General features: G+C 40.8%; 1 protein-coding gene across 1 annotated transcript in view; it reads left to right on the top strand.

The window, feature by feature from the left end:
• Positions 1–22,834, top strand: part of HAPLN1 (hyaluronan and proteoglycan link protein 1) — a 59,664-nt gene that overhangs the window by 14,713 nt on the left and 22,117 nt on the right. Inside the window, exon 2 of the mRNA XM_035563195.2 lies at positions 16,808–16,933. Coding sequence (XP_035419088.1) covers positions 16,834–16,933 — 100 coding nt within the window. The 5' untranslated portion in view covers positions 16,808–16,833. The remainder of the gene's footprint in view (positions 1–16,807; positions 16,934–22,834) is intronic.

The raw sequence follows: 22,834 nt of genomic DNA, 5'->3' as shown, positions 1-22,834 counted from the left end.
CTGTACAGAGCCACTGTGAGACAACATGTAACAGACCAGCAAGGATTGCTTTGCCAAAAAACAGTTTCAGGTCATGATACCACCTCAGCCAACTTGCACTGCTGAAAATGTTTAGTGAATTTATATTATATTACTGCAGTAAGCTGAGGATGACTTGTGAAACCGATAACCTTTGCTTCACTGACCAATAAGTAGCAGCAATGTTGCTTAACTATTCCTCTTGCATGCTAAAAAACAAACAATATTTTTCTTTGACAACATCCACTGCTCTGTTTTGCCGGGCCCCAAAAGTTAGATCCCTTTTGCTTTTTTCTGATAGCCAACAAACTGGAATCTGTGCCTACATATATACTACTGCCCTTTTCTTCGTACATGTAAAATATGGAAAACTAGCAGTCTCAAATACTTTGATACAAGTTAGGAAGATTTACTTTAGGTTGCTTTTTATTGATGGTGGTTTAGGGGTGATTTTTTTCAGGTAGTTCTTTTTTTTTTTTTTTTTTTTTTCTCCAGGTAGTAGTGTTGTTCTGTATGTTTTAGAACATCCAGAGGATCTATTTCTATATATTCTAGGCAATTATACATAGTTAGATTTTCTTCTCTATTTTCTTACCAAATAAACACAAGAAAGGAGAGTGCTTAAGCTGGAGGTGAGCATGCAGGTGGAAGCACACTGGAAAATGGTTACGAGATTGCGTTAGGAGAAAGAAAGGTTTTGAGGAAAGGTAAAAAAAATACTTTGGATGAAATCACAATTGGCAGACAAAGTGGAGGTGCTTAACAGCAAAATGTGTACAAAGGGAGCACAAGGAGGCTGGATATTAAGTTTATGGAAACTGGATCGCAGACCTGGATTTTCTCATGGGATTTACTGCTGGTTATGCCGTGGTACAACATGAAACTGCACTGTATTTGTCATTGAACAGAAAGTGTAAGGCCTTTCACTGCAGACACATCTTTTGTTTCCTGCCTGAAGAACATTATTTATAGCTTTTCTTATGAGATTTTATTAAAAGGTAAAGAAATAGTAAATAAATGATAGAAGTGATGAAGAATTATAAAGAAACAAATCAGCTAAAGTCCAAATATTGTTTCTGAATTCAGGGCACACAATGAAAGTCTATGTTGTAGTCAAGGTGCTATTTATAGCTTGTACATTCAAAGTTTACACTAGAAATGAGTTTATAATGGAAAGTATGCTGGTTTATGAGTGTGCCAGTGTCATTTTTCCAACAAAATCTAATTTGAGACATTTAAACAGAGGTGTTTGCAGTACAGGACTGGTGTTGAAGGCTTTTTTTCTTTTATTATAACCAATTTAAAATCCTTAATAAAATATGTGTGCCAGTCCTTTTATAGTAAAAATTAAGGGAATTTCTCAGCTCTTAAATAGCATCTAACTTTACGGCCTTTGATGTCCCAGTTGTGAAATAAAGGTCACCCACATACTCATGTAGTAACTCTAAGAAATGGTGCACAACCACAGCAGACTTGCAATTCTTTTTCTGTAGTACTTCCTGCAGCTGAAGTCTAGTTATACAGCCTGCTCTGCTCACTGTAGCATCAATGCATTGCGAGCTGCATTACAGCTGAAGAAGAGCTCAGGTGTTCCCTTGGGTCACCAGTGTAAAGCCTAGCTATAACTGAAGTCCCAAGCAGATGCTCAGCCAAAAAACGTTCCTCTCCTGTCCCCCAGCTCCTCACCCACACTCCTGGTGCTGGGAAAAACTTTTTACTGCAGTCGCTCTCCCCTTCCCACAGAAGAGGAAGTATCACATTTCTTAAATCATTTTTCCCTGCAGCACAACTGAGACACTGTGACTCCTTGAGAGTAAAAATGCCTCTGGCATCTGCTGGCAGGAATTGTTCCATCCTGGCACCACAGAGATCAGAGCTGAATGCCACAAGTTCGTCTGTAAGTGCAAGGAAAACGGCCCTTGCTCTACATTTATACAAAACAGACCCATGCCTACACCTCAAAAGTTGTCATGTAAATTTCAGATGAAAATAAGAGTGTTCAAAGCAATCTATTACTGCCATGTTAGAGGTGCAAAATTTTTCTTCATTAAATGAAGGCTTTATATGTATGCTCTTTTGTCTATGTCAGATTTAATTAGAGCAATGACCTGATTTCTTAGAAATAGATTTCTACTGTCTACAGAATTTCAGTGAAGCTAGGTTATTAAAAAGCTCATTTATTATATTTATGCTTTTTCAGAAAAATTCATTATGATACTCATGGAAGTATTTTTAATGGAGTATACATTCCTCAAATTGACCAAAAGACAAGGTGATTTTTTAAGATTATTATAATGTGTCAGCCAATCAAACCATACTATTTTTTTTAATTTGCTAATTTCAGTGAAATTTCTTTACTATTATTTGCTGTAATACTAGGTATATCCCCTAATATGATATACTCTCCTCATTGTGGAATAACCTATTTTAGAAGCAAATTAACCATTATACAAGCATGAAGGCTGGAAGTTGCATCTGGGACCTCTCAAGTCCATCCACTGAGTTTCTGATCCCAGAGTGCAGCAGATTAATAATAGTATGTAGCTAGGGAATCCATAGTAACTGTGTAAGTAGTCCTTTTTTTTTTTTTTTTTTTTTTTTTTCAGAGCAGGCAAATGTGTTTTAATGCTTCAGGAGTAAAAATGGAAGACAGAAATTATTTTATTGCAGATCTTGTGTTTGGTAATTTTTCTCCTTGTCTTGTGTGGACATCTCTAGAGAGAGGATGACAGAACTCTTGCATGCTGGTTTATCTTACCAGCTTTTATTCATGCAATCATGTCGGACAACGTATTTTGTTCTCTCAAAGCAAATGCAATGGCCAGAGTTTGTGTCTGTGTACAAGTGTACGTATGATGGGGGACCTGGGATGGGCTTCACCTTTTCCACTGTTGTGGAAGGCAGAGCTCCAGCCCTCCTGCTCCCAGCAGCAGCAGCCGGAGAGGTAGCCCCGATGGAAGGAGCAGGGGCAAGCTGCTGGGCTGGCTGAGGCGTCCAAACCATCTGCAGGGCTGCGAGGGAAGAGGAGAGCAGGTCTGCAGCTGCTCGTGTGGTGTGTACCACTGATGCAGTTGCACAAGTGAGAGAAACCCCTGCTTTCATAACAGTTTACTTTGCTCACCAAGCTGCCACCAGTTATGCTATTTTTTTTTTTTGCTTTTTTTTTTTTTTTTCCTGAGCATGCCTATGTTGGGACTGACCTGTCAATACAGTTCTGCCTATCTAGCTAAATCAACAAACCTTTTCTAGTGTAGATTAAATTTAATTAGGGATTAGCACAGCTCCCAGTCTCTTGTTTGGCAGCCCTCAGGCTGGGAGGTGGAGCTCTGCTAGGGTTAGTTTATAGGGGTCTTCACAGGGATAGGTTTGGGTGTTGGGGTGTTTTTACCCCCTGCTGCGTGGCTCTTTAAAATCGTTCCCCAGCCAAACAGCCTCACGAATGGCGTTTATGCTGTCAGCCCTGGCATTTGGATGTAAGTGAGTCTGTGCATTTGGCCTCTGAGAAGGAAGTGGAAGGGAGCTGACCCCACAAGGCTGAAGCTGCTGGTAAGTGAGAGACCCTGGAGCAGTGTCCCATGCCCTGTGAGCTCGGCAGTTTTTGAAGCTTAGGAAGTTTGTACAAGTCACCGAGATGAAAGCTGGATCAAGCAGCAGCCAGTATCTCAGTTAGGCAATTTCATAGTTTACTTATATTTCACAATATAAAAGCTGGTGCAGGCCTCCCCTGGAGCACTGTGTGCAGCTGTGGGCTCCCCAACCTACAACGGGTGTTAAGGCCCCTGGAAGCACCCAGAGGAGGGCAGCAAGCCCGGCCCAAGGGCCGGATGGCCGTGCTGTGAGGAGAGGCTCAGGACACTGGGGCTGCCCAGCCTGGAGAAGAGGAGGCCCAGAGGCGGCCTCACTGCTCCCGGCAGCTCCCTCAGGAGGGAAGCGCAGAGGCAGGTGCCGGCCCCTGCTCCCTGGGAGCTGCTGGCAGGGCACACGGGACCGGCACAGAGCTGTGCCTGGGGAGGGCCTGGCTGGGCATCGGGAAGCATTTCTTTACCCTGAGGCTGACCAGGCAAACAGGCTTCCTAGCGAGGTGCTGGGTGCTCCAAGCCTGTCCGTGTCCAAGGGGCACTTGGACAATGCCCTCAGTACTGTGCTTTAACTTCTGGTCAACCCTGAACTGGTCAGGCAGATGGATTGGATGATCTGTGAAGGTCCCTTCCAGCTGAACTCTTCTCTTCTCGTCTCGTCTCGTCTCGTCTCGTCTCGTCTCGTCTCGTCTCGTCTCTTCTCTTCTCTTCTCTTCTCTTCTCTTCTCTTCTCTTCTCTTCTCTTTTCTCATTTCTCTTCTCCTCTCCTCTCCTCTCCTCTCCTCTCCTCTCCTCTCCTCTCCTCTCCTCTCCTCTCCTCTCCTCTCCTCTCCTCTCCTCTCCTCTCCTCTCCTCTCCTCTCCTCTCCTCTCCTCTCCTCTCCTCTCCTCTCATTTAATGTCCCAATTGAAAATCACAGTCCTAACTTGTGAAAGAAGGAAATAGAAGACCTTGCTGACACTTGGCGCAGGTCTCACCTGGTCTGATAAATGCTTAAGACAGATGATGTTACTTGTGGTGTGCCAAAACCTTACAAGTATTCCATTGTACAGACTGAAGCATCAGAAAAGAAACGAGCACTGACTTTCCAGGGCAGAGCTATGTAGGTCCTCCTGCTTCCTCTTCTTCCCTGTGGGGCAAGGAGGGTAATGAAAATAGCCCATCATTAGCACACCAGTGTCTCTTCCCTCTAGCAGCACTTCGGGACAGGGAGTCTTCGCTCAGAGAACACTGCAGAGAAGCTCTTTGAGCTGGTAATGCGTGGTTTCCATTGCTCTTCAGTTCTTCACCCCAGGCTGCCATTTCAGCACCTGCATCTGCAGTGAGTAGAGCTTATTGTGGAAATCTTCCTGTTGTCCTGACAAGCAATCTTTCTCTGTATTCTCTGGGAAAGTTACCTGGTGTGAAAATATCAGTGGAGCTTTGGTAACTGAAAAACAAAAAGTGCATGAGGAGGGCTGTATTGTGTTGAGGCAAAAGTTAGCCTTGCCCAGTGTCCAGAATTCACCTGCAGCAATTGCTTAGGGAAATAATATGTATTAAAATAATAATAATAATAATAAAAAGCAGGAATAATGTACTCCTTCTCTGGCTCACTGTTCCAACATCTTAAGTTGCACATGTATGAGATCTCAGTAAGAGATCCCTATCTGTAGCATATCACTGTTCCTGGGCTTCCCTCCAACCCCCACGGTGTGACAAACCCGCCTCTTAAGCTTGAGGGTGAGGATGTGGATTGGGTAACAGTGGCTGGAGGGCGTTCAAAGCCCCTGTAAGTGCTATTTGAGAACTGGAAATTACGGCTGTGAAGTTGAAATAGCCTGCATAACCTTGAGGACATTAAAGCACAAATGAAAGCCTTGCATTTGTTCTGGATGACTGTAGCAATGCTGATCCTTATAATTAACTTGGTTGAGTGGCATTTGCAAAATGTATGAGTCCTATCTGTTTGCCATTTATTTAAACTGGATATCCTACTTATGTATCTTTGAAACCTCATTCATTTTCAGCCTACTGGTATTGCAGGTATTCTTATTATTGACTAAGCAAGGGTATTGCTTTGTCTTGCATAATCCAAATCAATACACTTGCTTTGTTAACTGACTTTTCCTATTCAGAGATTGTCTAGAAAACCTGTTACTGGGTCTTTACTATTTTTCTCCTTTCCTGAAACCTACACAGGTTTAATTTATCTGAAGAACTGACCAAAAGTCAGCATATATTGCTGGCATAGAAAATAAATGTCAAAAGGGTTCAATTAACAATGGCATTAATTTTTCAAGATCTTTTCTGTTATATGTTATACTCCAACGAATTAAAACACATCCTTAGGCTTTTTTTTCTCTCAATTTCTATCTCTGTGCAAACTAAATTCAATTCTGTGCTGTCTGTAGTTTTCCACACATTCTTAGTATATTCTTATAGGGTTACTTAATTTTGTACTGCAGGCAGTAGGTGTTTCCTGGATAGGTTCTTCAGTCACATCTTTATGCATCTGAATATATCTGAAACTAAAATATGATGTACTTTTGTTCTTGTAATAGATACGCAAAACTGCATGCTCTGCAAGCTGTTTTGCTTACACAACTTAAGAGAGTTTTATTTACCAGGTTATGTTCTGCATTATGATTCAATCAAACAATTGCAAATTATTCAGTTAATGCTATATTTTACACTTTCTGAAATTTACTTGAACCATTATAGTAGTTCCTCATGAAAATGTTAAATGAGGATAGTTTGTTTGGAGGAGCTCCTGTTTGGTTGTTTGTCTTTTGGTTGTTGGTTTTTCCCAATTATGTCCTTGATTTACAAGTAGGTATTGGAAGTTCTCTTTATTTTCTCAGCTTAATATCCTGTGTCATTTTACTGAGTGGCCCTGAGTGGAAATGGATCTGGCATTCTCCTTTATTTTTACATCATTGTAGCTCTCAAAATCATCACAACTAAAATGCATTGTGGACAGGCTGCACTGCCCCCACCACCACACTTCTGGAACAGAACTGTCATCTTTGCATTTTGCACATAATCATCACAGCAGACACAGCCAAGCCTTCCATGTGACTGAGCACTGCAAAAGTGCCAGCCACATCTGTCTCCATTTCCTCTGCAGATATTTAATGATCCATGTCAGGGACAACAGCATCGGTATGTAAGGCGCAGAGTCTACTTGGGAAATAACTGGAGCCAGATATGAAGCCTGATCATTAAAAGCTGTTTGGGGAAATCTTTCATAAGAAGGACCAAGGGTGGGAAGGGTGCTTTGCTGCCAGTGCCGAGAATTACTGAGAGCTTGCTTGCAGTTGAATTTAGAGTGATAGGAAGCCTTCCCTGAGTATATTAGATCATGTCTTTAATAGCGATAGAAGCGTTTGGACCTGCCATAAAAGGAAAGGAAAAAATTCTGCTTTAAGTAGGATTATTAACATACTTCAATTGAGGCCTTTGACAAAAAACAGGACTACAAGAATGAAGGGAATGCCCTGTGCCATAACCCAGTCCTCTTCTGCCCAAGTTCCCCATCATCCCAGGCAGTTTTTCACTGAGTAAGCCAGTTCCACCTTTAAACTAACTGTGCTTCCTGCCTCCCCCCTAAAATATCTTTAGGAAGACTGTGACAGTTCTTTATAGTTTAAAATTATTTAATTTCCAGTTTAAACTTATTTATGGCCCTGCTTGTTCTGTTCCTAAATTTTAGCTGAAATAATGTTCTTTTTCTTCTCTGGCATTTACCCTGTGATATATTTATAGACAGCAATTATATCTTTGCTCAGCTGTGTTTTGCCAGGCCAACAAAGACAAGCTCTTTTAGTCTCCTTTATAAGATTTTCCTTTCCTCCAATCGCCCCAATAAACCCTTGCCTGCCTGTGTCCCATTTTAATTGACTACATCTTGATCACAGAGGGCTGGCAGTGTGGGCAGTGTGTCTGAAGGCGTTGTCAGTGCTTTGGAGCTGGACAGGAGATTGCCAGGGCGATGGTGATGCAGAGTGCTCGCTCCAGCCCTGCGGTGCTCTCTGGCTGCTCCATTGCCAAAACTTTAAGTGTCAATCGCAGCCCTTGGAGAGGCCACCTGACATAGTGTCATCCACAAATTAAACTGGCGGGTATCCACTTGTTCTGCCAGTTCATTAATTAAAATACTCCATGTAAACAACTCCAGTCCTGAGAATGCTCTTTGAACTCATTAGGTGATGCCTTGCAGCAAAAATTCTTTTTTTTTTTTTTTTAAATTTATTATTTTATTTTTATTTTTTAAAGTCCTTACCTTCTTATACTAAACTCTTAATTCTGTATCCTAAATATTGATTTCCCATGTTGAGCCGTAGCCAATGTTTTGATGTTTTCCTGGTACCCAGGTAGGGCAGGGATATCAAGTTCTCACACAGAAATAGCTTGGTGTGATCTACCTGTGGCAGAGCTGTTCTCCATTGGCTTGCTCACCGCAGAGAACCATCCCAGCTTCCCATATCTATTTCTTCAGGGATATCAGTTCACAACTTCAGTTTTCAATGATTATCTTTTCCTCTTCACTCCAGTAATTTATTTATTTTTTTTTTTGGTGTTGCTGTTAACTTACTTAGTTTGAAGAGCAGAACTTAATCACTATTTGCCAATATCTGCAGTTGGTAGATATACAGAGTATGGAGCTTTGAATATACACTAATTTCAGGCATCTTTCTCACATCTGACTGACAAAGGATATTTGTGAAAGTCTCTGCTGTAAAATAGAAAGGGATATTCATTTTTTTGATTCAAAATAAAGAGCAGCTTTCAGATCATACTATGAGCTTGTGGTATTCCCATTATTGTCGGTTGTTTTGTAAGCCAAAACAAAACAAAAGTGTACGCATAATACCAGGGCAACACTGTTGAGCAATAAAGTTTGCAAGTGTTGCCTTTATTTAGATATTGTCTTACAAACACTCACGATCTTAGAAATGTTAATTATTAGTTTGCAACAGAATTTAACTAATGAGAAATTAACTAAATGTGTGATTCAGGCTTTACAGGTGTTTCTAAGGCTTAAGACATTAGGTTGTGAAGATGTTTAAGAAAAGCAGGGGGAAGCTTGGTACAGGCAGACACTTGCATGTTCATATGTTTGTATACATGTGGAAAGCTGTCACGTGGTGCTTTTAATGTGTGTAGTGCCTATAATCGGCCATGAAGAAGTCCTTCTGTTCTGAGTGTGTCAATGCAGTGGGGTGTGAGCTCCCTCTAAAAGCTGATATATTGACTTCCACAATGCCCTCTGAGCAATGAAATACTGTCAGGCGGTGTCACAGAGGGGGCTCAGATAAAGGATAACTAACTCCCCCTGCCACCTCTGTGCCCCCCAGGACCCCCCAGAGGGGCTGGAGAGGGCAGAGCTGAACTCGTGTCCCCCCAGAGTCTGAACTCGTGCCCTAACCTCTAGACCTTCCTCCTCCGCAGAATAACTGATCTCGGTAGAAAGTATGTTTTGCCATTGATCACTGATTAATTCAATTAAAAATTGTTGAAAGAATTGTGCTTTTACAACTGATCCCCATATGGGTTTGATCTGGCTGCACCCACAGCTAAGTCTTTGTTTCCAAGGGAAACACATACGTATCCTTGCAGTAAGAAGCAGATGTTTGATGGAGACAGTACTGTTGTAAAATTAAATTGTTTATCTTCTGAGAAGCAGTGATTTTGTGGGGACTTGCTCTACGAACATCTAACAACAATTTTAAAAAATGTGCGGGGCATTGTATCACTGTCACTATTTCCTTAGGAAACTGAATGGCTTGTTAAAGTCATTTGCAATGACCTTGAGAATGTAGACAGAGCAGTTCTTGGGCCACAGGGAAGAGGGAGGTCAGGACCAAGCCATCTTGGTTGGCTGGAAAAAAGGTCTCATTTTATGCTTTGCACCAGGATCCACACCAAAAATGGTGCCCTGATATTAATTCCTTACAGCAGGCTGGCACTGGTAATTAAGTCTGCAGTGCATCTGTTTTCTCACATAGCAGGATCCTGCAAGGATGCAAAGGCACTGTTAATGTTTTTAATTTTCATTTTTATATTGCTGGGACAGTCAGCTTACCTGGGGAAGATGAATGAGAACTTCATCAAATTAAACATGGGACCGTTAGAATAGAGATGTACCTCCCTCAGGTAAAACAAATGGGATCTCTCTGACTTGTATATATTTCAAGGTACTGTCATTATATGGACTGTTTTCTGGCTTTACCATTCCAATAATTTTCATTGTATTTCCAAAGCAAAAAGTATAAGCCAAAATAGAGATGCTGAAAAAACTCTGTCAGAACTTCCCAAATTAAATGGCCTTGCACAAGTTATTCAGGCTACCAGGAAGTACACCTGCAACAAAAGAAACACCTTGAAGAAGAGGTGTAGGTAATAGGAAGATACCCGTGGAAGCAGTGAGGGACTGATGAAAAGCTAGCTTTGTAAATATGACCAAGGGTCAAGAAAAGTAAGAGGGAGAGATCAAGTTCTCTTACTGACCTTCAGCAACCTGCATGCTTGCTTAAGGCCGAAAGAGGTATTTTGACCAAAAAAATGTCAGAATACAAGCACAATCTAGCTGGAGAGCCAGCTGTTCAGCTGGATTGCATACATTCTTTGAAAACGACTGGTATGTGGAGATTGCAGTAGCAACTTTCTCTAAAGAAAGGGGCTGCAAACAAGTGAATTCACTTTACAAAGCAAAAAGCAGTCACCTTTCTGTGACATTGCACTATGTTATCAAAGAACATACCATCACCTTTACTTTAAGTAAAAACATCCAGATTCCTGAACTCAGGGCATTTTTATATACCCCATTGTAAAGAATAAGAAAGAAACCTACTTAAAGCAGTGAACAACCAGAATTCCATCAATGATAGACCTTCAGTGCAGTATATTGGCCTTATCTGTGCTTGAATTAAGCCTAGAGTACTGAATTTTCTAACTTCTAGTCACCACATGACCTTGGCTATACCCTGAATAATGTCCAAAGTATTGTTACCATTGTTACCCTGTGTATCTGGAATATATTTCATTTCTAATACAAGGCAGACACTTCAAAGACTGCAAAGATATTTTCTTTCTCCTTGCAAGCAATTTATCAGCATTCTTCCCAGGGAATTAATAGACTTTAGGGGATTCCAGATGTCTTTGAACGGTCATGCTGCTTTTCCACTGAAGTGTTCTGCCTATGGTTAGGGAACTACTATGACAACCTGTTATCCAGACATTGACCGTCTGTCACTTTAGATGGCCCCAAGACTTAGACAGTCTCACAAATTTCTAAATTGCCTTAACTAATGAAGTAGCATGGGAGGAGGTCATGGAAAGCTTGCTCTAAGTCATGATAATAGAGCGTATAAATGTTATCATTGTTATGCCGTTAATTTCGTTTCCTTTTGCCATGGCATCAGTGAAACTTCCTTTGTGTGAACAGTTTAACTTGGAGAGCGATCTGCTGAACATGTCTTGCCTTAGTTCCGTCAGCCTGGGGGACTTTTTGTCCAAGAAGAACCTTTCTTCTCAGTAATTTAAGTGAAAATTGAAATCTAGACAAAAGTGTAAGGGCATATCAAGGCTAGAAGTGGATTTTAATTTGACTTTTCTAACTGAGGTCTTAGTCTGTAGCTGGGACTGAGTATTTTACCATTGCCTTTGGAGAATGGAAGTTCTTTGAAGGAGATTGTGAGTACTTATAAAAGGCTAGGTGCCTTTCAAGAGAGAGGCTGATGTTGCTATTGCCTACTTCAGATGCCCACATGGTATCAGGAGATCTAAAAGAAGTGTGTTGGAGCTACCAAGGTGAGTCAGAAAGCTGACACTGCGCAGTCATGGGGAGATGAGTACTGGCTTTCTTAAGTCTTGTTTGCCACGCTGAGTGGAAAGCTGTCTAGATCTAGCCAGAAGAAATGCTAATCGTGAGAGGCACTCTCAGCCCCCTCCTGTAAGGAGATGCTGAGACAGAGCTGCACTTTAGAAACCTCTGTCTCTGAGTCCCCTTTAAGTCCTGAGCGCTGCATCCTAGACTGAATGCATTGTGCCTGTACCTTGCTTGCAAATCAGCCTCTTGTCAGGCCACTCAGCCAGAGAGGCCATGCAAGGCGTGCCCTCTGCTTCAGCTTGCAAATTCAGGTCCACAATTCCCACTTCTCCAGAAGCTGTACTGTGGGCGGAAGAAATTGTTCAAAGACAGAAGTGAATACACCAAAGGCATCCTAGGTCAACAAAACACCCATCTGCCTTCCGCTGATGGCATTGGCTAGATATACACTGACTATATTAGTTAATTAACAATATTAGTTGTTTGGACTCCTAAGTGAAATTTCACATACAGACAAACATAATCCACAGCTGCATCCCATTCTTATGGGTCGGCCCAGTTGCCTAAACCTAGGTGTCTACATGCATGTAGAAGGTATGAGCTTCAGCAGACTTTGGCCAGTCATTTGACACTCAGCTAGACTGAGGTACTACTCCATCTTCTCAATTTTAGGAAAGGCTATTGAGGAGACTGTATGAGTACTGTCTAGGTTGGTCTTCATCCTGTTCTGTTATCTACCAGTGGAGTCTAAGAGTGAGAGATTTTCCTTATTTGTAGCTGACACCCTCTCCCTGAAAATACATATATTTTATTTTACTAACAAGTTCTTTTATAGCGCTTAGCACCAGTTCTCAGATGGATCAGATCTGCAACAAGAGGGAGCCTGTAGTGGCTTATATCATACAATAGGTTTGTGCACAGTTGTGAATAGTCCATTGATTTTGGGGTTATTTCAACACTAAATTATTTAGACTGCTTTTACTAATTCTGTTACCCGTTTTAGATGCCATTGAATGCTGCATTTGCTTGCTGGTTTTCACTGTATAAAATACTAAGAAATCCACAGAAAGACAGAGCCCTTAATGAAGGAGGCTCCTGCGTCTGTCCTAGGAGTTAGGTGTTTTCTCTGTCCTTGTGCACTGGTTCTTTTCCTTGTGCACCTTGTTCTGCAAGGTATCTCATGTCACCTGCCTCTCTTCCTATACCTTCTTTGCACCGTAGAGCTATGCACTTGAGTAGATGGCATTGTATCTTGCTGTAGTACCCTTCTCTGTGGTTCTTGGGGATGTCTAGGTAGCAGTGAGGCAGTTGCAGTCCTGCATGATCCAAAGCAGCATTTTGGGGCATTTCCCAAAAAGCAGCCAGTTCTTTGCATGAGTTAAGTCAAATCTTATTCAAGCACCCATCTTACCAGAGTGACCATGTCTGCAGCTGAATCGGAGGAGGTGATGGTCGTATTACCATATGCTCTTGAGCCATTGTGAATTCAGGTTTCCACAGGTCTTTCATCTCAGGGGCACAAGCACTTGATATGGGACGTCATCATGTCTTAATAAAAGATAAAAATTAACTCCCGTAAACAGAGGTATTCCCATGGCCTTTAACTACTGTCAGGGAGAGCATATTGAGCAATGTGGACCTTTGGCCAAACATTGTGGATGCTCTCATGTTCTGCAGCTAAAAAGTAGTTGTAGTAGTAAATAGGAAATATGTTTTTGTATTAAAAACAGAGATTGATATGTGCCTTTATTTGCATTTTTCACTCTTCCGTTCTTCGGTGAAATGCTTCTTACTTACACAGTTTTATTACTTGAAGGCACTCTGCTGATTTTCAGCATATTACATTAAAATGCAAACATTGGTGCTTTATCACCTTTTAGATTTGCCTGTGGTAGATGAATTATGGTTCCGTAAGCATAACAAAATGATGGTTAGTATGAGAGTTTCAAATTGTATCTAAGAATGGACAGGTTTAGAGAAATTAGAAGCTGAATGCACAGTCATCTTGACCACTGCCCTAAGCCTTGTGCTCCCCCTTTGTAAACTGCTATTCAGCCTCCTCTGTCCCTGTCTAAGGAGACAGCAGATTGATGCAGAAAGATGCAGTAATTGAAACCAGTGCAAGTTTCTTGAATATGACTAATCATTACCACTTTTTACTGAAAACTCACTGTCTTCCAGCCAAGACTTTATTAATTTTAATGCGGAAACTTCCACACCTATCATTTTTCCCCTGAGGTCTTCAAGGCTGTTGCAGAAAAGGAGCCTGACTGCTGTTACTTTGGCTAGAGCTGAGGATGTAAATTTCTTTGGCTAATTGCTTTTTGGATAACCTACAAAACACTGGGGCTCAGATTCCTGGCCTGGCAAAGTTGCTTTGCATTGCCTTGGCCGTGTGCCGCGTCTCCCATCGCGGGGAGTGCCAGGAGAAATGTGGCACGAGGTCTGGGTGTTCCCGACTTCAGACACCATAGGTGGCAGTGAATGGGCTGCTCACCTTTAACGGAGGCTGGAACAGACGGGATGCTTCTGCCTAGCTAAAAGTTTGCTCTGCGTTGATCGACCTCAAGCATAAAGCGTTCAGTGATTTTGGGAAATACGCAATAGGTAAATTTTACAAAAGGTGGGCCAAGCATTTGCTCCCCCTGAGGTAGTCTTGAAGTTCTTGCTGGTTTTGTGCAGTCTGAGGCACTTCAGAGAGAGATGCACCTGAGCAGCACAGATGAGCTTCACCAGAATGAAAGGAAGCACAGACACACACACACACACACACTAACTGCGTGTGCCTGCCCCTCCACGTCCTGTGAACACATGAGGCTGCCCTTTCTGTCTTTGGCTATTATGGAAAACCAGAAGCCCAGACACTGTGAACTTTGTCTATTCACAAAGCTAAGGTACCACCATTTGGGGTATTTCACCCCAAATCCGTGTCAATCTGTACCTCAGAGGTTGATTTTGTACCATATCCATGGCCTCTGACCCATGAAATTGTTCAGCTGCATCCACACAGCTGAGGAAAGAGCAGATATCCAGAGTCCAGCATTTATATGTCTCTCATCCTCCTTCTGTGATGCTGTCATGGAAACTTTTGAGCACAGAGTAATATTTGTCTCTATTCGAAGGAAACAGAAATATCTCAAAAAGCTGTATATGGCACCTTCAGTGCAACAGACTGACCCTGAACAAAGTTCTTCTGCAGATCATATTCTCAGGGAAACTCCTGCTGAGTGGAGGGCTTTTCCCCATTGCATTAAGGTGACCTTGACAAAGAAGGGGGCCATGTGTGGAGTTCTCCATTTGTGTAACCAGGAGGTGTGTCTTTATTCCACGATGGAGCCCTAATCCCTGTGTATACATAGTTTAGGAGAAATGGGGATGCTGTCCCCCAAAATAGGGTTGTACTACCAGTCCCCTGGCTATTTGGCTGTTCTGTTTCGCTGGTGCCATGGAAAAGAGCAAGTTTGTGACGATAGAGGCAAAGCTTTAATGAGCTGATAAGGCGCTCCCCAAGCAGGTCTGCAGAGCCCCTGCGGGGTCCAGGAGCTTTTGCATCCAGCCTAGGCTCCAGGCTGCAGATTGGGATGGGCACACCCCCATAGGCTCTGCATGGGCTCTCCAAAATCAAAGCTCCTTTGTTACCCAGACTATTTCCAAATCAACAAAACTCTTCCCAACCAATGAAAAAGAATCGTCAGTTGTTAGTCAACAGCCAAAAATAAGTGAAAAAAAATGCTCCAGACCTGCAGTATTTCCACCTTTTAGAGCAAATGTGCCCAGTGTGGGGTGTGTGAGAAGAAGAGCAGTGTGGTTTTGCTTCACACCGGTGACTCCCCCCAGTCAGCACAGGCTCAGGCTGGTGTGCTGCAGTGGGAGCCACATCTGCCCTTGCTCTCCCGAATGGAGGTCATCGGGCTGCCAGGCTTTCCAGGAAAGAAGGAGTGGCTGGGGAGCACGGAGTTTCTGAGCTGGACCACCTGGAAAGCAGCATGCAGCAATCACTTGTCCTACCCCTAGGCACTCCACTGTAAGGGATGCTGAATGGGCACTGAGCTCCCACCCAAACTCGCTTGAAGAAATGGAAGGGCAGGCAAGTAACATGCATGTGCTGTTAGAATAAAAGGCAATAGCATTTCTGCATTTCGGTTGGTAGCAGAGGCTGTCCGGGTTCCAATATTTGCATCTAGATGTGAAGCTTGTAGGTGCTGGCATCTGCTTAGAGACTGGGGCTGCTTGGAAAGCTTGGACTCAGCCTCCAGCTCTGACTGAGAGTACCCTGCAACTCTGATGTGCTTCTAGCTCCGAGAGAGGCACAGCAAAAAAGATTACACTTCTCTGCATTAGAGAGAAAGCATATTAATAATGCTGTCCCTACTTGAAGACTGGGGAAGAAATACTAGTCTCTTGAAAGGCAAAGTTGGGAAATAACTATCTTTTATTTCAAGAAATAAGGGTCATTAAGATTACAGCTATAAAACACACATCAGTCTGAGCCCTCCATATAAAACTTCTTGTCTTTTATGCCTCCTTTTCTATTTCAGGTCTTCATTTGCCTAATTACTACTCAGAGGCTGGCAGAGATTTTCCCTGCAGCGCTCAGCTCTGCTGACTGCAGAGACCCTACCTGGCACACTAAGTTAGTGCGTCAGCATTCTAGGTAGAAATGAATGAAAAATCAGTCAGGGCAGCTGCAGTGGTAGCATATACAACTCTAACCTACTTTGTGCATGGTTTTGAACATTTCATTGTATATTTAGGCATCTTTTAAAGTGGTAAGTGGATCTGAAATAAAATAGACCTTTCTATCAGCCTCAGAAATGTTTTGTCATCTTTCTTGCTTAGCTTAAGCAAACTTATCACCCTGACTGCTATGTTAATTTGCAGTCTTGTCTGAAATGCCAAAACCTGTGAGAAGATTGTTTTTACCTTAAAAATCTACCACCAGCAGATTGCATCATATTGGGATATAGACTTAGAAATAGCTTCGGTTGTTTTAACTGTATTCCTGGACCAGAGCTCGAGTAGGTCTGGAAATGCAAAAGCACACTAGAACATTTTTTGAAACACCAGTACAGCTTACATATGGTGCTGCAAGGGGTTTAGTTTATGGCTATCTGTGTGTGTGTGTGTGTGTGTGTATGTGTGTGCTTTTATTCTTTTGTGTTGTATTTCTGCATAAGCAGAGCTAAATATGGATTGCAAGTTTTATTTAATCAAAGTCTGGTTAAAAGGGTCCAGTCTTCATTACTAAGAAATTTCTACCTGTTATAACTTTTTGAGCTGAATGGGTTAACTATGTTACAGATCCTTTAAAAGATCACTGCTGTAACAAGTTGTGCAGTCCAACACTGTAAAGGTTTCCAAAAATTCACAAGCCTCTTTGTATGTGCTGCCCTTACAGTGAAGAAGATTCTTTTGACTATAAAGATGATGAGTCTCCTCTTTCTGGTGCTGATTTCTATCTGCTGGGCTGAACCTCACCCTGACAACTCAAGCCTGGAGCATGAGAAAATTATTCACATCCAAGGTAAGGAAATACATGACAAAATACCAGTATCTTCAGATTGCTCAGGAAGACAGAATGACGTGCTTAATGATCCTTATTTTTTTTTTTTTATTTTGCTGCATGTTTTAAAATACTGCTACCTGTGACCAGAACCTTTACTTTTCTTGTTCTGTTTCATTATTATTACTCACATGGAAAGTAAAAAGACAAAAATCAAACAAAAAATCCCAACACAATAACAAGAAAGTTGCACTGTTTAACAGCAATTAGTCACAACCTTGCAAAGATTAGTGAGTAAAGGACAGCCTGTTTTAAGATAAAGAAGAAAAGTATGCATCCTAAAGTAATAAGTAACTGCAGTGGGTTGAAATAACTACTTTATTGTGAAATATTTTTCATTTTAAGAGACTGCCATACATAATTCTTCACATCACAGAAAATTACTGCTGTTTATTATTTAAAAAGGCTTAGCACATCTGAGATCATAACTGGGCAATTTAAACATCAGGAAAAGAAAAAAAAAAAAAAGTGTCTTACCCAGAAAGAAATGCGTCCTTTCTCACACCTTTAATTCACACCAAGTATTATACTGCCCTTCTGCATAATCCTGTTTGGTTTGAATCCTAGAGCTTATAGCTGTAGCAGGATTTGAGTCTGCAGTACAATGCAGCTGTTTTTTCAGTCCCAGCTTCAGTCGTTGAGGGTCATCCTGTATAAGAAAACAACAAGGATTTATGCAGTAAGGACAGGCAGAACTAACTGATATTCCTGCCTTCATTTATATGTTTATTGAGGATGACTAAAATTAATCTTGCAAAACTAAGAAACACAGCACAAATTCTCCCACCCCCAATTTTGATTCCTTTCTCTCATCAGCTGGCAAATTATTTTATTTGAATTTGTATATAAATATGATTTACCAAGTTAGAGATGTATACTAAGAAAGTCCGAGCATTTAGAAGTTCCCAGGTAAGTCACAGAAGTCAAAGGCATGCTGCACCTACTGAAACAGGCACTCATGCTGTCAAGGTCAAATAAGGAATAACAGATACCTGGTTTTTCCTCTAAAGAAGCTTACAGCATGAAGGTCAAATGAATGTGTATACCAAAATGAAGAAATATCACCATCGTGAGATGGTAAATGTTCCTTCCCCAGGCAGGGTAAATTTCAAATTTGACACTCATGTCAACTAAATATATAGTGTGCCTTTCCTTGTGTAATGCTGTTTCTTATCTCTGAAATTTACTTATCATGTTCGGAGAATAAATTATTGGATATAATTAAACCAAATCAAAATTAATTTTCCTTAGTCTGTGTATCTTAAACTTTCGTAGTGAGAAGTTTATTTTAGTTTAATTTGCAAGTCATACATGTTGCTTATTACTAGTCCTTCAGGGTGTGTACAGTGCAATTTGCAAGTGCTGAATAGTTCACAGATGAAAAAAGTTGCAAGATGGAGCATTCTCCCTACCCACGAAAACTCAACATTTCTGAACCTTGAGAGCTCATTCCTTCAAGGAAAGCTGCATGATGCTTAAAATAAAGCTCTGCCATAACCTTTGCTATCAGCTGATTTGGGCTCTGAAATACACAGACCACAAATCAAAAAGAATTAAACTGTTCAGAACTTGATATTTCTACTGTTAATTTTTTCATTCCTCTCTGCATTGTGGAATCACAACAGGCTAGGGATTTCACTCTGCCCAGTGCTGCATAAACATACAAGATGATCTACACCTGGAAATGAGCTGCAAATCAGGGAAGTCTGTGGAACATATGTTATAGCTTCATACAAAAGGCATTTTATATTATATTAAGGAGTATAGTATTGAGTAGGTGAAATCCAAGGGATCCGGAGCTAAACTTCTCTTGGATTACGTGTTTTGGAGTGACAAAAGGTGCAGATAAATGTTCTGTAGTCAAGTACACAGAGCTAAAAGGGATCTCCTGAGGCAATGAGCTAAACTGTCTTCTATTCCATTTTTTTTTTACAGCATCTAACATCTCATAAAGTTACTTTCATTTTTAAACAAGCTGGGTTTCAAACCTTATCTCTGCAAGGCTGTTTTATAGACCCTATTCTGACATGAGAGACATTCTTCCAATTCTACATGCTTGCTCACAGCCACTGAACAGCCTTATGCTTCTCCTAATATCGTTATCTTCAAATAACTATCTTTCTTCTTTGATGTTCGCTTTAGAACATTAGTGATTTACCAACATATCTCCTCACAGCTACTATGTGAAAAAACTTTTTCAAATTCTTCCCTGAGTGTGTAATCACCAGTTGCCTGATGTTAGTTGTTCATCCATATGCTTGTTGTTTGAATCCAAACTTCCTGAGTGCGCACAGTCAGGATTTCATTCCAGATAAGATCTTAGGCTAGCATCAGTATTTTTACTTTCTTGACAACAATGCTTTGCTTGTTAGACCTGAGGTCAAATCTGCCCTCTTCCTGGCCATGGTGCAGTGCAGATTGATAGTCTACCATGTTAGACAATATTTAGCAGTTGTTCCTCATTATCACTTGCAATTAATAAGTACAAGGTTCATATCAATAATTCTTCACATTAGGCCTCAAAAATCTAGATTTTGTATTCTGTATTAAATTCTGTCACTTTGTCCACCCTTTTTCTGTCTTCACATGTTCTAAATACCTATCCTTCTTCCTTCAATGAGGCTATATACATTATGTGAAAACATTACTCATTCAATAGTCCCATTTACTTATTTACCTTATAAGGTAAAAAAAATGGAAATATTAAAGAGTCTCAGAAATGATACTGGAGAAAGTTGACTGGCTTTTTTCTAGGCTAATCATTTATGCTTTAACCCAAGCAATTGCAGTCTCCTCTGTATGAAGTTTTTACACATTTAGCAAAGTTTCCATCAAACACCTGTGTTCTCCACCCTAATTTCCTATATTTCCCAAATCACTTCCCTGAAATCCAAGCAATCAATGAATCACATTTTCCTGGCTTTATATATTTAGTTTTATTATATGATTGATATAACATTAATCTGACACCCTTTGGTCAGAATATGCTGCATTTTATCCATGTTCCCAGTGATTTACTCTAATTCTCTTTCTTCTTCAACAATTTTTCTTCAAAAATTTTCCTGAAGTCCTATTTGCTGTTGAAGTCAGACTAATAGGCCTGTTAACAGTTAAATTACTTTCCTTACATATGTGTATATGTTATGTTGCTGTTGTGCAGAAACATATGGTACTATTCTTGTAGTGCAGTGACAGGCTACACTACAGTGCACTGAAGTGATAGGCAAGCTGATATTTCTGCCTTCAGGTTTGCCATACCAAGTGCCAGTAGTAATGTCAGTACTTCAGGTGGTGACTTCTTCCACGCTTTTCATTGAACAGGCTATATTTTCTGAGCTCAAATTTCATCTTTACATTCTTATTTTGTATCAGTGCACTCATGTACTTTAAACTATATCCTACTTTCAGAACATCAAAGCCAACCTTACTAAAAACGTAAGGTATGTTAGTTTAGTACTTGCGTCATTTCTCTGTTGTCTTCCACCTCCACCTGTGTGGTCACTCCACACTCCAAAATGAACCTCTGCCTGCTCAGAAGACTTTTTTCACTGCTGCAGTAAGATCTTTCACAGTCCTTCCTGACATGTTTTTGGTCTGTGTACTAATGCAGACGGCCACTTCATCACCTCTTTCTTTCACTTGGCATTCCTGAAGAGCTACTGATTAATACCATCTTCTGGTCTGACGGCTATTTCAACATGCTTTTGGCTCCCTTAGCAATTCTGTGTCAGGAGCCAGAAGATCTGGCTGGTTGCACCATTTTACTGCCCTCCATTAGTATAAAAACTCCTGTTGTCTCTCAGGTTTAGCAGTGCAGTAGGCATAGATACCATGTTTTCCCTTTAAGTTTTCCCCCAGTTTCTTCCCTTAGAGTTTTTCTTACCAACAATTTGTGTCTCGGTCACGGAGGACTAGTAATCAGTGAATTAGCAAGTGTCCATCCATAAAGTAAGTTCCAGGCTGAGTGCTTTCCACTCTGAATATCCTCAAAAATTCCTTGCCGCTACACATGATCTGTGTAGTCGCTGTTGGTCCATTCCAAGCAGGAAGATGGTAGTACTAGTTGTCCAGATACACATCAACCAAGACTGAAGGTCCTTCAGGATCCTCTCCAGCCAGAAACCCTCATCTTCTCTTCATGTTTCTCATGAGCAGCATGGGTTTCTGTTTTCTCAGTCTTTCACGGCAATAGGCCATCCAATTCTCTTCCCCTCCTTGGTTAATGCAGTGAAACAGGACCTCAGTCCAGTTTTGCATCTGCTAGGCAGTTTTTCCCCCTACCTTTACCAGTCTTACTTTCTGCTTCTTTCTCCTGGCCCATTTCCTTTGTTTATATCTTTTCTCTTGTGGTTTTATTCCACTATCAAAGAGCAAAATTTATGGAATATCTAAAGCTGCATTTAACTCTTCTGTGACTTTATATCCTTTCCTGAAGCTTGTAGTGCATTTCATGATTTTGGTCAGGCTGTGCTATTATCCCAGACTACTTGGCCAAATCATCTTTTCAAGATAGGCTTTACACCTTGCTCTCTGTTAGTTTGTTTGCATACAAGTGTCCTTGCAGTTCAGCTTTTGTGTGATAAAAGCAAATGAGAGAACTGTATTTAAATGAGATGTGCTCTCCTCCCTAGCACCACAATAAACTGTGTACACCTTAGAGGGTACCAACTCTTTAGCAACAACAACAACAACAAAAAAAAAACAAAAACAAAAAAAAAACATAATCCTAACTGAAATCCCATGCTTTTGCATTATTTTTCCTTAAAATTTCTTGATATTTTTGTTGCCATTTAGGACAATTTAGATTATCTCAAAATCCATCATGCAGTTTCTTATAGTCAAGCTGCTTCTTTCACATCAGCACAACTTTCTTTCCTCTTCATAGTGTGGCATATTGAAACAGCATGTAATAGAAATGTCAGCACGGAACAACCTCACCTTCTGTTGGCATCTCGGTTTCATTAAAGGCATTCAGGTCTGCTTATTAGACATTACATCTAGGTCTGTTACATTACTGGCACATTGTAGGTACCAGTATACTCGTGTCATGAAAAATTATTACAGAAGCAGGTTTCATATTAAACATCAATTTAAATTATTAATTTGCCTTCACCGTGCTACATTAGTGTAATTTCCCATGCGTAACATTTAAAGATAATTCAGAATCTCCACACTGTTTCTGTGTGATATTTTGTCAGTCTTAATGCCACACCAACCAACCCAAGAACATTTCCTTCCAAGCAGAAGAGGTACTGAGACAGTGCCATGATTTCTGCTGTACTCATCTTCTGCTCCCTCTTTTGGGGCTAACAAGGGCTGAAAGGTGGTGATACCAATGCTAACTACATGGTGACTAAATTCTGCTCCTTTGCCCTGCTATTAGTGCAAAATCAGAACTAGCCCCAAATTTGGGCAGTAGCCATAGGGTTGAATATAGATTTAATGCCAGGAAGTTTGTGGAGGTAAGTCAAGGAGATAGGTCCCACATGAGAGAACTGCAGCCAGATCTTCATGCAATTTCTTTATCTATACTGAATTAAATGCACATTTAAAGTATATTTAAGGTATAAGATGGCAGTAGTTTAGAAGAGACAAAGTCTGTTATTTCACTGCTGGTTTTTTTGCAATGCTAGAATTCCTAGAAACTTAAACTTGAGTTAATACAGCCCCTTTAACATATTTCCTTCCATGTATTATTCAGTGTGAATAAGTGACATCAGAGGAAAAGCATAATTATAGGGAATTATTTTTATCACAGAAAATATTTTAATTTTTAAACAAGCATAGTACAATAACAAGACATGCTACTTCTATAGAAAGAGTAAGGATATTTTAGCATGAGTTATGCTGAGGTCCCAGATA

The sequence above is a fragment of the Cygnus atratus genome, chromosome Z, assembly GCF_013377495.2.
Source record: "Cygnus atratus isolate AKBS03 ecotype Queensland, Australia chromosome Z, CAtr_DNAZoo_HiC_assembly, whole genome shotgun sequence".
In the NCBI taxonomy this organism is placed as follows: domain Eukaryota; kingdom Metazoa; phylum Chordata; class Aves; order Anseriformes; family Anatidae; genus Cygnus; species Cygnus atratus.
Note: the sequence above shows the minus strand (reverse complement) of the source record. Positions and strands in the feature narration are given on the sequence as shown.